Source organism: Typopeltis vanoorti, chromosome 13 (genome assembly GCF_054136105.1).
Source record: "Typopeltis vanoorti isolate ZY-2024b chromosome 13, IOZ_Tvanoo_1.0, whole genome shotgun sequence".
Classification (NCBI taxonomy): Eukaryota; Metazoa; Arthropoda; class Arachnida; order Uropygi; family Thelyphonidae; genus Typopeltis; species Typopeltis vanoorti.
The window spans coordinates 24,203,431-24,222,476 of NC_143561.1; the positions used below are offsets into that span (position 1 = coordinate 24,203,431).

A 19,046-nucleotide genomic window follows, 5' to 3' on the forward strand; every position below is an offset into this window, starting at 1 on the left:
TAGACAATAGAAATATAAGATCTGATAATATTGAGTCTTGACAAGTAACAGACTTATTTGGAGGACAATTGTAGATAGGAAGTTAGTAAGGATGTAATTTTTTCATGTAGTACTATCATATCCTGTACACCCCTTGAGGTTACATGGCAGGAATTTGATGATGATTATGATGATGAGACGGGTGCAAGTTTTCACCAGTGTTATTTAACTGCTTCCTCTAATGTGTTTTAAATGAAGCCCTGGAGAATTGTGATATTGGAGTGACAGTATTGTCACTCCAATATTCAAGGAAGAAGAGTAAATCATTTAAAGTTTGCTGATGTATTGATCTCCTCGCAGAAAACAAATCAGATCTTCACAAATTCACCAAAAAGTTAACTCATATTCCTAAAAAAATATAGTTTAATCATAAGTACCCAAAAATCAAAAATAATGGCAAATATCCATGCTTTTGACCAAGAAGGAAGTGCTGTGCAGAAACTGAAAAAATCCTGCTTTAAAGAGTATGTACATATAGATGCAAGAGTAGGACGTACCTTTTTGAATCAGATGATGATGATTTATGGTTTTAATGGCTCAAGAACAACAAAAGTCATAGTGTGCCATATCAAAAGTTATAGCAGTAGACAAGGTAAGACAATCACAAACATCCATATCCACAGTGGGATTCAAACCCACAACCTGTTGGTTGGAGAGTGGGTCTGCCAACCACTAGGCCAACCAAGCTGGCTTCGAGTTGGATGATCAATTTAAATACCTAGGCAATATCTTTAATGAAGATGGAAGATCAATACAGGATATTAGAACAAAAATTACAACAATAGCCAAAAACTAAAACTGCTATGGAATAAGTTGACAAAAATTACAAACAGATTGTCTTACTGATAGGCTAGTTAATTCTGTGTGGAAGCGAAACTTGGACTCTTAAAATAAGAGGGTCCAAGTTACTTGTCTTTGAAATATATAGAAGTGCTATAGATGTCTCCTAAAGATTCTGTACATTGATTATGTCACAAATTCTGAAGTAAGGAGAAGAATTAGCTCTTTTACTGATGGAAGAGAAATTATTTCTTTCATTTATCATGATTGTGTAATTTTATAGGAACTTGAAAAAGAGAAAATCTTAGAATAAACTGGATAGATGATATAAAACATTGGATAAGCTCTTTATTTACAGAGATTAAATCTAAGTGTCAATTAAGGACTGACTGGAAGATTTCTGAGAAATATATTTTGATATCTGCTCAAGGGTCCTATTATGGACTATGGGAAGAAGAAGAAGATATAGTTTAAATGTGCTCTATGTATATTGAAAAACCATCCTGTATTGGTATTTAGTTAATTAAAAAAAAAGCTTATACACAAAATATAAATTTTAACCAGTTAATTGAAAAATTAACATATCTTAGTAATTTATCTTTCTTAAATGATTTCTTATTTTCCCTTGCATATTAGGCTCAGTGGCTTGTCACAGACAAGTAACTTGGCTTTGAAAACCTGATTAATGCTCAGCTAAGGCTGCTAATCCTATCCATAGTATATTATGGCTGCTTTTTTTTTTTTTTTTTTTTTTTTTTTTTTCGTGCGTCGTGTGTATTTTTTCTATGGCCTGTTTTGCTGGATGAAAAACCAGAGTTTCCTGAGTCAACTCTTTCACCTCCACATGAGACTGATTAACTTACTTACCTTCATTTGAAAAGCCCTGCTAAAGATTCATTATGTCATAAACAGGATTTGAACTCAGGTCTTTATAACCAAAAGGAATCATTGAAACAAACTGTGCTATGGAACTGTTCTCCTAAATAATAATAATAATTATTATTGTTACATTACACCTCCAAGGAGTTCAAGGACTTGTTTGAGTCACTTCACACCACACAGCCAACCATCTATGCTATTTAATCTTTTTCATAAACATATCTTAAGGGAGAGGTCAGCTAACTCACATTTAGTTAAAAAATCCAGAATAATGATTCCTCTCATTATGACAAGAATCAAGTTCATCTTTTTCCAGCAAAAGAGACAATGTTCTGTCATTCTTCTGACTGCACTGTGGAAGTGCTAATAGTTATAATGATTATGCAAAAAGAAGGCAATAGATGATCTATGAAGTTTGCGACATCTCTTTCCCCATCTTACATATATTATTTGAGAGTGCACAACCTCTGAACTCACCTGAGCACTGATCTAACTGAAATCTCATACATAAAATTGTCTTAAATCAGCATATGTCTTATTTCATTTATCAGCACTTAAGAGCAGCTCAAGTGCTGATTTGTGATGTTATTGTATTAATATTTAAATATGCATACAGTTGATATTAAATACAATATATACTCATTCATTCATATAAGTAATTATGAAGAATTACTTTAGGTATGTATAGATGGAGAAGATATCACAAATTTAAATCTTGGCTGGTTGAGAGATCACATTGGAGTAGTTGGACAAGAACCTGTTCTATTTGCTACAACTATTGCTGAAAACATCTGCTATGGTAAAACTGCTGCCACTCAAGAAGACATAGAGAGAGCTGCAAGAGCTGCTAATGCATATGATTTTATTACAAACCTTCCCAAAGTAAGCATATATGATCTATAATTTTTGTTTCATGTCACTATTTGATGAAATGATAAATATTTTTACTTTTAGAATTTTGATTTTTTATAACATTCAAGAATGATCATAATTATATTCTTAACTAAAATTTAATTTAGGTTTTAAGGACATTCAATTTATAAATAATGAAATATTGAAGAAGAATCAGTATATTTCAGATCATGTTGTTGTTATTATTGTATGGGCACCTACATGGAGTCCAAAGACTCATCATGGAAGACCCAAACTATCCACACAGTCTATCATACCTTCTTGAACCCATTGACAGACAAAGCACAACTGACTGGCAACCCATTCCACTCATTCACACCTCTCCAAGCAAAAAACCTAGTCCTCACACCCCTTACTAACCACACCTTTATTCAAATTCTAAAGATGGCTCCTTGTTCTGGTCCTTCCAGCCAAGTTCTGAAACATAATCAGAATCAGTATATTTCAGATCATGTTGTTGTTGTTATTATTGTATAGGCACCTACATGGAGTCTGAAGACTCATCATGGGAGACCCAAACTATCCATACAGTCTATCATACTTGTTCTTGACAGAGAAGGCACTCATAACTAACTGGCAACCCATTCCACTCATTCACAACTCTCCAAACAATAAATCTAGTCCTCACACTCTTTACTAACCACACCTTTATTCAACTTCTAAGGATGAACCCTTGTTCTCTGGTCCTTCCAGCCAAGTTCTGAAACATTTTCCCTCTGCACTAATCCTATAAAACCCCTTTAAGCAACTTAAATGTTTCTGTCATATCCCTCTTTTTCAACCATCAACTAACTTCTTTGGTCATCACCTCTGAATCTTCTCCACCACTTCCTCATCCCCAAGAAACTCAGGAGACCAAATTTGAGCACAGAAATCCAGATATGAAAATATCAAGGCCTTATAAAGAGGAATAACAACTTCCTTTTCTCTACTGGTTCATGTGTTCTTCAACAGCCAAGTAATTCTATTATCTACCCTAGCAACTTTAGCAATGTGTACTCTAAACTTTAACTCTCTCTCTATCACCACTCCTAAATCTCTAGCTTTATCTATTTCCAGGAGCAGTGCCATCATTGTGATAGCAGCTTGTAATCTATTTATCCCCAAATGCATAACTTTACATTTCTTCACATTAAACTGACATCCATTATCTTTTGCCCATACTGACAGCCTATTAAATCATCCTGCAAGCTCTCCATATTGCCTTGATTTTTTTTTTTTTTTTTAACTATTACTCTACCTAATTTCACATCATCAGCAAACAGCTGAATATTTCTTTCAAATTAATTCCTATACCATTTATGTACAAATTAAACAACAACAGTTCAGCAGGTTACTAGTCACCTGTTTTCAACTCAATTCTGCCCCTTAATATATCAATTTTTGAGAAATAATGTTATCCTGCAGTGTATGTGTACATATTTTTTAAGCAATAAGTGCTTTATAAAAACTATAATAAAAAGGTGCTTTAGCAATAATCAGTCACATATCCTAAAATGCAGCTGGCTATTAATAAAGTAATAATAGTTTTGTACCTCAGTCATGTAATGATGTCCTTTGGTTGTGTGTGGGAAGGGAGAGGATCTAAGTTAGAATTCCATTTAGATGTAAGGAATCTTTATAATTTTTTTTTTAGTTGGAGGTAGACTGGAGTGGCATGAATTTTTTTTTTCCTTTTAATTGGCTTCTAGAAAAGTCGCACAAAACTTTTTTATTTTCTTCTTCTTCAAGATTCACATATTTTATATATGAAGGATTTGCAAAGGAAAATGATTGAGCACTTAAAAATTAACTTGCTGTAAATAATCTCCAAAACAGCTGTTAAATCACTTTTCTAATGGAACTTTTAATGTCTGATAAACATTTCTCCTTCTATATGAGAAACTTCAAATTCAAAGAAATTAAAGGAAATTTGGAACTTAATAAGTTCCAAATTTGCTTTAATTTCTTTCATAACTGTTATTTCAGTTACCTTTTGTAACATAACTAAAATAATTTAATTTTCTTTCTTTAGGAAGGACTATTATTAATGGAACTTTTTCTAACCTGCTCTCCAAAAATTCCTTCAATATTTCTACATATCTGTATCTCTCTCTCTCTCTAGTAACTCGCTTCTGAACTATTTACTAGATGTTGTATTCTTTTCACTCGTGCATTCTCCAGCATGCATAATATTTCTGGTTTCCCTTCAGTCACAAAGTGAGAGAAACTATTGCCATTACATGGTATACTCATGGCACTTTGCTTGAAAGCAGTAAAATCTCAGTTTTATTGAAATAATTGTTTTATAATTCATTTATTTCAAACATACACAAACATTTCATTTTAACCCTTATTTTGGTACATTAATTTACAATTAAGTGAATTCACTTTATTAAAAATTAATGCTATATGCAAACATGGTGCATTAAAAAACTGCAAATTTAAAACAGAATATTTAAGTTTACATTTATTTAATTGTATGAAAATATTGGAGAACATCTTAATTCATGTCCTGATGGTCTATGCCAGTATATTCTGGTTCAGCCAAGTGCAACTTTTGCAGGTATTTTTATGGGCACTGTTATGCTGAACTGGCTGATACTATTCTTCCACTTTCTCTCAAACTCATAAACATATAAGAAGCTGCTAGTCAGTATCCATTCATTGTCCATGTTGGAATTCTTTCAACTATGCTAAGCCAACTTCTTATCCTCCTCTCACACTTCTTATCCTGTGCTCACACATGGCACTGATCGATGAAGTTTGTCATCTGTCATGTGTGTGTGTGTGTGGGGGGGGGTTTGAAATATATACAGGATGGCCCATAAGTCACAAAGAGGTTTAAACATTTAATAACTTTTACTTATTAATTATTTTTATTTATTTATTTTTTTTGTTATAATGAAATACAGAACCTGGAGAGATATTTTTTTATTAGTTATGAAAAACCATCATATAAATACCTTCCATTTTCATCTTCATACAGACGAGCCCTTTTTGTGGCATGCTTCATGACAGCTGTTAACGTTTCTAGCTGCAGTGGCTTAATTTCTGCACAAATGTTCTTCTAAGGGGTTACCAGAAGGAAAGGTGTATGTGAACAAGCCCTGGACAATTCAACAGCTGAAGGAGAACATTGGTGCAATAATTAGTGCACTGCAACCAGGAAAATAAAACAGCTATCATATAACATGTTATAGATAAGGCCCATCTTTGTGAAGCTGAAATTGGAAGGTATTTATTACTATTATTATTATTCAGGCCTCCATGGAGTCAAGAGACTCATTGTAGGAGGTTCCTTCCTAGGAAACACAAAGTCTATTATACCACTCCTTGACTCACTGACCGTTCTTGCTCTCACCACTCTATTAGGCAATGCAGTCCATGGTTCCACCATCCTCCATGCAAAGAAACCATTCCTCACCCTCTTTCTCACAGCTTCCTTTTGCACTTTCCAGGGATGGCCCCTTGTCATCACTCCTTCACGCTGTTCAACCAAGTGAAAAAACTCCCCAGTATCAATCCTGTAACCACCTCTCAACAGCTTAAAACTCTCAATCATATCATCTCTCCTCCTTCTATCCACCAAACTCTGCAGTCCACATTCCCTCAGCCGATCCTCATAACTAACATTGTACAGTCCTGAAACCATCTTTGTTATCTGCCTCTGCACCCTTTCCACAGTTAATTTATCCTGTTGACCATCTTTGAGAACAATAGTCTAAGTGTGATCTGATCAGGGTCTTATACAGGGAATGATAACTCTTATCTCTGTAGGTCAGTGTCCTTCTCATTATTGCAGCAATCCTCTGTGTTACCTTTGCCGCCTTTGCAATATGTCCCTTGAATTTCAGATTTCTATCAATCAACTCCAGATCTCTTGTCTCTCGTACTTCCTCCAATAGAGTATGCAGCATCTCATCGATGTGTCCCAAACCTCAAGACCTTACAATTTGCTGCATTAAACCGATACCCCATTCATTTGCCCATCTGTCTAGTTTATTCAAATCCTCTTGCAGGGCTGCTATATCTGCACTATTACTAATAACCCTTCCCAGCTTCACATCATCTGCAAACATATGATGTAATGTGGTTTTTCATAACTAATAAAAAAAATCTCCATGTTCTGTGTTTCATTATAACAAAAAAAAAAAAAAGAAGAAAAATAATAAGTAAAAAAAGTTATTAAATGTTTAAACTCCTTCGTGACTCTTATGGGCCACCCTGTGTGTGTATAAATAAATGAAAATTGCAATGAACTTTTATGTGTCTTATTATGTATGTCTCAGTGTACTTTAAACACTTCACTTAATTCTCCTCTTTGCCTGTGAGATAAATTAACAATTTACAACTAGCCTATGATTTTCCTAAGTATCATAACCTTTTGTGAGTGAGAGCAACATAAAAAATATATATAATCCCTCCTCATGATTAGTGAGACTTCTCTGAATATCATCTTTGATTCTCTTGATATTAAAAATTGGAATGAGTGAAGTTGTGAATTGTTGTTGGCCTAACTAGACTTAAATTTCTTTAAGTCTATTTAGGCCAATAATTTCTAATTCGTTAACTCTTTAGAAAGAATTAACAAATTGACTGAAAAAGTTAAATGAAACTTATTAACAAAAGAGCCTGTCCATTTAATACCAGTCTCTTATTAAACTGCATATGCATTTTATGTATTTATTATTTTTCCAGACCTTCATGTAGTCATAAGACTCATCATGGAAGGTCACTGCTAGACAACACAGTCTTTTTGTGCCACTCCTTAAATTCATCCACCATTTGCACTTATACATGTTAGGCAATGTATTAAATACTCCTGCTACCCTCTATGCAGAAATTTTCTTCTTAAGCTCTTAGACACTACTACCTTTTTCAACTTTTAGGGATAACTCTTTATTTCTTCTCATTATTCTATCAAATGAAAATTCCCAGTGTAAATTTGATAATAACCTTTCAACAGCTTAAATGTCTGTCATAAATGTCTCCCCCCCCCCTCTTTGTCTTCTATTCACACCAAACTCTAGTTAGTATGCCTTCAGTCTATTCTCTTAACTAACATTGTACAGTCTTGATATCATTTTTGTTATCCACCTCTGTACCCTTTCCAAGGTTATTTCATCTTCAAATCCATGGAAATCCAGATCTAGTCCGATCAAAGCTTTATACAATGGGACTGCCACCCTTTTATCTCTTGTGGTCAATGTCCTCCTCAATATTGCAGCATTTCTGAGTTGTCTTTACAACTTTTGCAATATATCCTCTGAACTTCAAATGTTTATCTATTAGCATCGCAAGAGCCTTGTCTTCCTCCAGTACTTCTAGTATTACTCTACCAAGTGAAATGAAGGTTTGTATTTCTCCTGAATTTGTTAAGATTTTGGAGAAACTAGTAAGAATTCATATAATTTTGTTAAGGTGTGCTCTTGTTTTAGTAATCTGGCTGTCATTTGTTTTGAATTTTGCAAAGGCATTTGATAGGGTGTCACATGCAAAGTTGTTGCAACATAAAGCTTGGATGTCAGGTTAGTGGATTGCTAACTGACATTGCTAACTGACTAGATATTAGAAAGAGATGTATATAGAGGAAGGAGGGGGGCAGTATCAGGGAATAAGAAGGTTACAAAGTGGAGTTCTGCAAGGTTCAATGATATTGTCACTAGTGCTGAATAATCTGGAAAAATGAATGGGTATTTCAGTTTATTGCAACTAAATGTAAAGTTTTGAAATTATTTATCCACAGGGGGGATGCTTCCCCCTGTGGATAAATATAATCAAGCAATATAATCATCTGCAATCATTTTTGCTCCTACTGGCCACATAAATGGAAAAAAAAAATCATTTGGGATTCTCCTCCCATATTCTAATTTTTCTCTCCTTGCTATACTAGTCGCCTTTGTAGCTGTACCTTATATTCCTCATGCAACTGTTCTCCACCTCTCTTTATGTGTTTCATAATCTCTTTTTCATCTTCAATTCTTGTTTAATTTCTCTGGTCTTCAATTTAACTCTGAATTGCTTTATCTTCTTCACTCGAGATGCAATCTACCATTTCTGTTAACAATATTTTCTTAAGTATCTCCCATGTACACTACTTTAATCTTCTCTTTCAATTTTTTTATCCATTGTATTGCTCCAAGCTAGTTTCCATGTCTATTATAGTTGCCTGCCCTATAATTCCACATAAATTCCTTCTACCCTGATACTTTTACATGTCTGTTCATCCTCCAGGTCAGAACTACATGGTCACTCTCACCAGCTGGAGGCAAGTATTATATCAGTTCCAGTTAGGTGCTCTGATGTTATGTTCAAGTCTAAAACTCTTGGTTCTCGTGTTCCTTCCACCACATGTTGCCTAAGATGGTTGTCCCTCAAGGGGTCCAAAAAATTCAAAATTCAACGCTATTATTGTCATATCCTCTCTGATTTTCTTCTGTGAGGGGGCACAATTATCTCTTACCATGAGTAACACTCCATTTATCATATGTCATATGTTTAATATGTTATACCCTTCAGTTTCTATCCCTGAAAAAGTTTCACTGATTTATATATCCATTGGATGAATGGATATATAAATGGATAAATACATGTGTATGAATAATTGGGTATTGGAAACCCATTATTCAGTGCTAGTTTTTATTAAATTGCACATGCCTTTGTTCACATTACATTATTATTATTATTACTATTTTACAGCATCTCCATGGAGTCTGGAGACTCATCGTGGGAGACCTAAATTAATCATTTTACGCACAAATCCTATCATACCTTTCCTTGAATCCATTCACCATCAGGGAATCAGGGAACTCGCAACCAATTCTGGCAATCTGTTCCACTTACTCACCACTTTCCATGTAAAAAATCTGGTTCACACATCCCTAACCACACTCTTATACAGCTTTCACGGATGGCCCCTAGTTCTCTGTTTGTCATATATTGAAAAATTTCACTTGCATCAATTTTATAAAACCCTTTTAATATATTAAAAGTTTCTATAATGTCTCCTCTTCTCCACCTATCAACTAAATTTTGTAACCCACAAACCTTCAACCTATCCTCATAGGGAGTATTCCACAGACCTGTCGCCATCTTGGTCACTTGTCTCTGAATTCTCTCTACCACCTCCTGGTCCTCAAGAAACCCAGGCGACCAAATCTCTCTCTCTGTAGTAGTCAAGATGCGGTCAAATCATAGCGTTATAAAGAGGAATAATAACTTTACTTGCTAGCTTTCTTTTCAACATCCAAGTAATCCTTTGAGCTGTTTTACCAGTTTTTGCAGTATGCCATCCGAACTTCAACTCTTTGTCCACCATTATTATTATTATTATTATTATTACGGGCAACTCCAGGGAGTCATTAGACTCATCGAGGGAGGCCCCAAATCATTTTCATCACAACTATTCGACATTCATACAGTATCTATCATACCTCGCCTTAAACTCATTCACTGTCACAGCATCCACCACAGACTCAGGGAGCGCATTCCACTCATTCACTACTCTAAAAGTAAAGAACCCAGCTCTAACACCTTTACTAACCACACTTTTGCCCAGTTTCCATGGATGTCCCCTAGTCCTCCCACAACCAGCCCTGTTCTCAAAAATATCTTCTGAATTAATTTTATAGAAACCCTTCAGTAATTTGAATATCTCAATCATATCTCCCCTCCTCCGCCTATCAACCAATTTTTGCAACCCACAAATCCTCAACCTGTTCTCATACGGTTCATTCCACAGACCTGCTATCATCTTGGTCACTCGCCTCTGGATCCTCTCCACCTCCTCCCCATCAAGAAGAAACCTAGGTGACCAAATCTGAGCACAGTAGTCGAGATGAGGTCTTATCAAGGCTCGATACAGAGGAACAATAACCTGCTTGTCTCTGCTTGTCAACGTATTCTTCAGCAACCAAGTGATTTGATGAGCTGATTTGGCCACTTTTGCAATGTGTCCCCTAAATTTCAATTCCTTATCCACCAACACTCCTAAATCTCGTGCCTCATCAATTTCCTGGAGCACGGTTCCACCAATGCAGTAAACTGCCTCCCATCTTTTCACCCCAAAATGCATAACCTTACATTTTGCCACATTAAATTGACATCCATTCTCCCTAGCCCAGACCTCCAATCTATCCAAATCATCCTGCAAAATTTTGACGTCATCTGCATTCACTATTGCCCTACCCAACTTCGCATCATCCGCAAACAAATGAACTGTTCCTCTCAGATCCTTTCCTATATCATTTATGAACAAATTAAACAGCAGTGGTCCAAGAACAGATCCTTGTGGTACACCACTAGTCACAGGCCGTCTAGTGGACTCTACTCCTGAGTAAACCACTCTCTGATATCTCTCCGTCAACCACCCTCCTATCCATCTCACCAACCCTATGTCCATTCCCATATGCTGCAATTTACTGATTAGAATTCCATGTGGTATCCTGTCAAAGGCCTTAGCAAGGTCCAGCAGAATCACTGTAAACCCATTACCCTTATCCAGTTCAGCCATCACTGTGTTATAATACGTGAGCAAGTTACTGAGGCATGACCTACCCTTCACAAAACCATGCTGTCCCCGATACAGTATCCCATTTTCTTCTATCCAATCTTGTATTTTCCTCTTGACTATTTTCTCTAAGACCTTGATAATGATTCCTGTTATGCTGATTGGCCGGTAATTTTCAACAGCAGCCTTGGAACCACCTTTGTGCAGTGGAACTATTTTCCCCTCTTTCCACCCCCTTGGGACTGACCCAGTCCTGAGGCTCAAATTAAACATAATGGTCAAGGGCACTGACAATTCTTTGGCCGCTTCACGTACGACACGAGCTGGTATACCATCCAATCCCACAGATGTATTGACATTGAGGTTCTGTAATAGACTAGTTGCCTCTACCTCATTCATCACAATTCCAGTATAAGCTGTTGGTTCCTCCATTTCCGCAAAGCCACCACCTGGATGATATACTCTTGCAAAGTGCTCGCTCAGTAATTCCACAACATCGACTGATTCAGTTACCTCCCTACCCTCAGCATTTTTTAAGATCATTCTACCATGAGCATTTTTCCTTTTACTTGCAACATATTGAAAAAACTGTTTGGGATTCTCTTTAGCCTGCATGGCCAATTTCCTTTCGTAATCTGCTTTTGCTTTTCTTACCACCCTTGTTACCATCCTGGCCTGAGCTTTATACTGTTCATGCACCTGATGGTCACCCTTCTCCTTAAATTCCCTCCACAATTGTTTCTTTTTTTGCAGCTCAAGCTTAATAGTGTTATTCATCCATTTAACCCCTACCTGATTTATTATTCGGACTCTTGGTATACAGTCAACCATTGCCTCCTGCAAACAGTTCTTAACCACCTCCCATGCACCATCAACATCCAGCCCTTGCAGTTTTACATGCCATGGCATTGAGCCAAGCACACACCTAAGCTTGTCATACTTACCAGCCCGGTAATTCCACATATACCCTGTCTTAATTGTAAATTCGACTCCTTTAGCCACCTCCCAAGTCATGACCTTATGGTCACTCTCACCAATTGGTGGCAACATGGTCATGTTCGTTACAATATCCCCATTATCCCCATTATCCCCAAGTCCCTAGCCTCATTAATTTCCTGCAATCCAATACCATTAGTATGATGCACCATATGCAAGCTTTTTGACCCAAAGTGCATAACCTTACATTTTGTAACATTAAGTTGACATTCATTATCCTTTGTCCACAATGTCAATTTATTTAAATCATCCTGCAGGATATCTACATCACCCTTATCAATTATTGCTCTCTCTCTAGTTTTGCATCAGCAGCAAACAACTGGATAACCCCTCTTTTAATTTAATATATAAATTAAAGAGTAATGGCCCTAGTACCAAGCCCTGAGGTACTCCACTAGTCACCATCATTCTCCTAGATTCCACTCCACCATACACTACTCTCTGGTGTCTGTCTGTCAGCCACCACCTATCCATGCTACTTGCCTCATATCTATTCTTATTTTCTCCAGCTTTTGTTATAATTTTTCATGTGGTATTCTGTCAAATGCCTTGGCAAAGTCAAGCAGTATCATGGTGCAGCCATTATCTTTATCCATTTCTGTTGTCACTTTATTATAAAATATGAATAAGTTACTAAGACAGGACCTATTCTTTACAAAGCCATGCTGCCCATTATAGAATATCACATCCCTATCTATCCACTGTTCTATTTTATCTTTCACCAACCTTTCCAATACGTTAACAATCACTTCAGACATATTAATTGGTCTGTAGTTTGCAACCTCTGTCTTGGAGCTACCTTTATATAATGGTACTATCTTACCCTCTTTCCACTCCCTTGGAACCCTGCCAGAGTTGACTTAGAATTGGCATTGCCTATGGACAACTTTGTCATGGGCAGTGCCAATTCTCTTGCACATTCATGTAGTACATGGGCTGATATGCCATCCAGACCCACTGGTATGTTCACATTTATAATATTGATATGCATCTCTGTAACATCAACTGTAAAATCTCCACCTGGATGATACACCTTTGCAGAATGATCACTCAGTAATTCAACTGTTTATTTTGGTTCAGTCATCTTCCTACCTTGAGCATTGTTTTAAGTCATCCTACCATAGTCATTTTTCCTCTTACTTGCTACATAACAAAAAACTCTTTTGGGTTTACTTTGGCCTGTTTAGCTAATTCTCTCTCATAGTCTGATTTGGCCTTTCTTACCATACTAAGTCATCCTTCTTGCTTGCACTTTGTACTGCTCATGATATGCTGATCACTTTTTTCTTTATATTCTCTCCACAATGTTATCTTTTTTTTTGCATTTCTTGCTTTATATTCCTACTCATCTATTTAATTTCAACTTGGTTTATCCTCCTGAACTTTGGGTATGCATTCTGATACTGCTACTCTCAAGCAATTTCTGACCACTTGCCATGCACTATTGATATCCTTTCCTTGTAGCTTCTCAAACCATGGTACTGTTCCAAGTTGACTCCTGAGTCTCTCCTAATCACCATCCTTATAGTTGAACATAAACCCTCTTTTTTAGAGAATTCCACATGTTTGGCAACTTCCCAGAACAAGACTGCATGGTCACTCTCCCCAATTGGAGGCAGAGTGTCTACCTTGGTTATGGATATATCTTCTGATGCTATTTCAGATCCAACACTCCCAAACCTTTTGTCCCCTCTATAACATGTTGTTTCATGTAATTATCCCTTAGCATCTGTATAAATCCCGCTTCCATCTTGCCATCCCCCATCCCCTTTCTCCCTCCAGTGTCTCCAATTTTTATCAATATATATGTATTCCACAATAAGTCTTTCCTAGGGTGTCACGTCGTACATGACTGAAACACAAAGTAAACTACTACTAGTATACTACTAGTAAAGTATACTACTGAAACACAAAGGGATTGCCTCAGGGTTGAGCCAAATTCGAGGTGTCAAAGGTTCTAAAATCTTGCCTCTCTTAAAGCTCTAGGAAAATTTATATTTTAACGCTGCACCACCTAGAACCATTAGATTAAGAAAGAGAAATCTTAATCAAGAAGTGAATTTACAGATGTACACTAATGACCATTGGATTGCAATTATGATCTAAACTACAACCTATTTCCTTCTGCTTAGATTTGTACTTTTTGTGAGTGGTGCATCGGATTCTAAACACAGGCAATCGGATTTAAAGATAGCAAAAGGTTTATTAAACATATTAGTTATCATACAATACAAAGAAAATTCAATCAGGATCAAATCAATGCTAAACAAATTAATTCACATATATCCCCAGTAAATTAAGATTATCATAGAAACATTTCCTATATAAGATTAAGAACCTAGTAATCTTAGACAACAATATTAACATGAATTTTTTAAGAGTTAACTTAATACTCAAATTAGGTCATCTTAATATTCAATTGAAATCTTCCATGGATTGCCTGTCATCAGTATAGAGATATTTTCTTCCATCACAAGGTTTGGGGTATGTAACCTTTTCAACTGATATGCGGCATTTCCAACTATTACTAATGGGAGTCCGAGCAGAGCTCTCTGCTGATCCTTCATCTAGACATTCTGGAAGAGAGACGCTCACTCTTGCAAAAACCCAAAAAAGAAAGCCAAAGCCCCGTGTGTGTGGTGGGGGGGTTCCTAACCCTTTTATACCATCTCCCTACTGGCATTCTCTGTAACCTTTGTTGTTCACCCATCACGTAGAAATCTCCCCACATGGGTCTCGCTTTGTAGCGGTAAATTAAGTTTTACCTGCTTAACTCTCCACGTGCCGTGTGCAATTGATACTGCCTGGGGCAACCTTTTATTCCATTGACATGCCCTTGTACTTTGACCTTTTGTTCACATTAACTTACATGTAAGTCATACAACAATTCATTGTATTATCTATTTTTAAAATTATTATCCATTTACAAAGTATCACTGACAGACAATCTAGTAAGAATCCTTTCATTTAATTATTCACAATTTCCTTTCTTTGAAATAATGTATTCTATATTTCCAGATATATATATACAGTGGTATCTCACTAATCCAAACCTCTTTAGTCTGAACCCTCCAGTAATCCAAACTGCGGTTTGAAAGAAAAAAAAGTGTTATTTATTACGTATTATTATTTTGTGTACTACTATTTTTATTTAATAATTATTATTTTAACTAATATTGTTTATTTTATTATTATTACAGTACAGTATTTTTTTTTCGTACTGACAATTGTACGGTTACACTGGAGCCTATTTTGATGTATCGTGTGTTCACGTTTGCCTTTTTATACTGTACAGTACGTACTATATTGTCGGCATGAATCACAAATATACACAAAATCACAAAAAGAGGAAATTCAAAATGTGCATAATTTGGTTAAAAATATAAATCCAGATGATGAAATTTTACAAACAGATGTCACGGGATGGATTACAGGTAGAATCGAAATCAAATCAGATGCTTAAATAATAAATATGACGCTACATATTTATGATGTATTATGTGGAATCATTGTCATTATCGTAGCTTTCTTTCTACCAGTTTCTATCATTGATGTACCATTAGAATCTGATTATTTTTGTCTTAAACGCTAGTTATTGTTGTCTCATGGGGGGAAATTTGCTAATCCGCACTTTTCGCTAATCCGAACGAGTATTTTTATTAGTTCGGATTAGCGAGATACCACTGTATATACAACACATACTTGGATGCAAGTATATTCTTTTCAGGGTTTTGCTTGTTAAATGATGATAAATAAAACTCTTAAGAGTTTCAGTTAATCAAAATTTAACAACCACATGCGACTCATTTCTCCAGTTATTCGAATTCATGTTTTGTCCTATGAAGGAGTCAGTGTAAGCATGCAATCTCTTTCTGCACTAGCATCTCATCATCCACATTATTACTTTCAACCACTTCCTTCAAACTGACTGGCCTGATTGTCCGAGTGGTTAGCGTATCTGCTCTCCAGCCAAGAGGCTGTGGGTTCAAATCCCACCAAGGGCATGGATGTTTGTGATTGCTCTACTAACCAGTTACCATTGGTACTGAATGTACTGCCGTGACCTGTGTCCTAGCACAGTATGACCTTTGATGTCTTTGCACCATAAAAATCAAATTTAAACACACACACACACTTCGAACTCTCATTCATATTTTGTGCTCTATCATACACTGCTTCCACTATATTCTCCACAACACTTTGACATTCCTGCCTTATATCCATAATATCAGTCACTGCATTCTTTTGCTCCCGAAATTTTTTTATACTTGCTAACTAAACATTTCCAACAAATGTTTTCTCTATTCTTGTAATGAATACACCAAACGTGCAGGATTTGGTGTGATGCAGTACGTCGATATCAGTCAACATCGATGTCTTGGTTGCCATTTTTCTCACATGCATCGGTGCCATAATGAAAATCATTTCTGAAAGTACACATAATATAGTCGACTAAACAACATAGTAAAACATAAACAAAATACCACCAAATATATATAACAATATTGCTAATATTTACTAAAAAATAATGACTTAGCTGAGCAACATGTGTATGGCATCTGCTACTGAGGATGATGTTAGCACCACCATTTGAAACTTGATTTCCCCTATTCACTCTTTTAAACCTTATGAGAAATGTAGGTACTCTGAACAACTGATTTTTTCATTCAGCTTCATGTAATTAGCAAAGATGGAAACTTTACTGTAATATGTAAACCTTTATCATTTATAAATATCTTAAACAAGAGCTATAACACCAAACCCTGATCTTGGAAGATGCCCTTTTAAGTGTGCTTCCTGTTTTCTGTCTGCTAACCAATTTCCTATCCATCTCACTATGTCATCAATACTTATTTGGCATTTTGTAATCAGTGGGTTTTTATATGGAGTGCCATTGAAAGCCTCACAGAAATCTAAATAAATTGCAACATAACCATTACCTTGGTCTATTTCCTTAGTGCTCTTTTCATAGGAGGAAGATTTTCATGATCAATCTCCTCTTAATGAATTCATGTTCTGCCTTGCTGAACAAGGGATTCCTACCAAGAATATTCTAGGTATCGATCTTTAGTCTATAATTCATCCCTTTATGCAGTGAATTTGGAGTAATCTTGCAAATTTTTACTCAGAATGTAATATTTGTAATCTCAGCACTTCCTTGAAATTTATCAAAAGTAGATTGATTAAGCTTGGCATACATCTGCTTATCATCAGAGAAAATATATCATTTCCATCTCCATCAATTGGAAAATGATTTAAGACATCCTGCTTGAGAAATGGGACTTTTCTGATGATGTAATAAAGGAGGAGGAGGAAGAGGAAAGATTTCTCTTCCAACTGAATAATGTTCACACGTACACTCAATTCTTGTTATAGCAAGCTTGTAGGGGCCATAGAAAGAATTTGTTATAGTGCATAATTAATAAAATAAGAGTCAACTGTATTTGAACTATTTCTTTAGACCTAGCTATGCTTAATTTGTTTTTATTATTAATATCCCTTTTGAAATTTCTGTGTAAGCTTTTTGGATGTAGCTTAGCATTTCTCATTAACTATAATTCAAATTTTAACAGTTTAGTTAACACTAGTTTTCACTTATGTTTATTGTCTCTACATGCTTTCCTATAGTTTTTTCTTATAATGAATATATTTTTTAAGAACTTGATTATTCATTCAGGTTATTCGAGATTTATTATGAAAATGTTTGGATGTGCATACATTTGTATCAATGTGTAAACAGTTTACAAATTAAAATATAAACTTTCTTAATAAACCCTTTAAAGACTCTGTAATTAGTATGGTATGTCACTAATTTTTCTGTTATTTTGAAATTCGTACCCTTGTGTTTAGGCAACATTTTTTCAGTAAGAATCACAAAGTTATTCCAAAAATTGAGTGCCTATTGTATTATCAGCTGTTTCATTTTTCTGGTGAATATCTTCCATGTTAATATTAACTTTAATATTCACTTCTAATGCCTTCACCACCAAACTTAACAGTATACATAATCAGGATTCAAAAAATACATTCACTCACCTGCTCATAGCAAGTTAACTGCAGACTGGACACAACAGAATATTTTTTATTTAATAAAAAATAAGTTTCTAAACAAAAAAAACCTTTAAGAAAGCCCTGGAAAATGTGCATAATATAAAGGATCATTCTAGTAACAAAAATTAATATGCCAAAATATATTTTCCAAAAAATCAATGTCAATTTTACTGTTCTTCCTATTCTTATTACTGGAATGGTTTTCACACAAAGGAAACGTTCTCCAAACAATGATACAGCATCACTAATCAGTTGACAGACTCTTATTGACTTATTTGGGACATAGCATTAAAAAATGAGAGTGGGCAAGTACTTTTTTGTGATGAGTAGAATTTTGCATAATTTGTCAAGCTCTGTACAATACCTTCTTAGCCAATGATCAGTCTTCAAGAATAAAAATTAAAAAAATCAAGATCTATACCCTTCCTCACAAACATAGACTAGTAAATTGTCATTCTGTCTATCCATGGAAAGTAGCCAAAGTCTTCACTTCAGCCTCACTTACTCATATAATGTCAGAATGCACTTATTTTTAGCTGTGCATTGTTTCCTGATGATGCCAATTTGACTTTGGAAAAATACAGGAAATAGTAATTAAGTTACTTTAGTTATAATATCAACTATGTTGTCATCTTCTTCCTAAAAATACCAATATAAATCAAATTACAATATGTAAAAAAGGGGGGAGGAATTCTAACGATGCCATGCATGTGTAACAGCTACTTAATTCACGAGAACCGAAATGCATGGTTTTTTTTAAAGACTGTAGCTTAGTTCTCTTCTTATTTAGTTCTTGATATATAGCTTTGGCAGAATTTTGTATGTTAAATTTACTCAGTGACTGCTGCTCTGCTAATAGTCTCTGTATTGGCTTTTAATTAACTTTTATTTCTTCTTC

The 19,046-nt window shown here is 35.4% G+C and overlaps 1 protein-coding gene across 3 annotated transcripts in view; it reads left to right on the forward strand.

The window, feature by feature from the left end:
* The window catches only part of LOC150099993 (ATP-dependent translocase ABCB1-like), a 370,123-nt gene that overhangs the window by 214,095 nt on the left and 136,982 nt on the right, over window positions 1-19,046 (forward strand). For all 3 annotated transcript variants that reach the window (XM_090402525.1, XM_090402527.1, XM_090402526.1), the window contains exon 12: window positions 2,377-2,580. In XM_090402525.1, coding sequence (XP_090258651.1) covers window positions 2,377-2,580 — 204 coding nt within the window. The remainder of the gene's footprint in view (window positions 1-2,376; window positions 2,581-19,046) is intronic.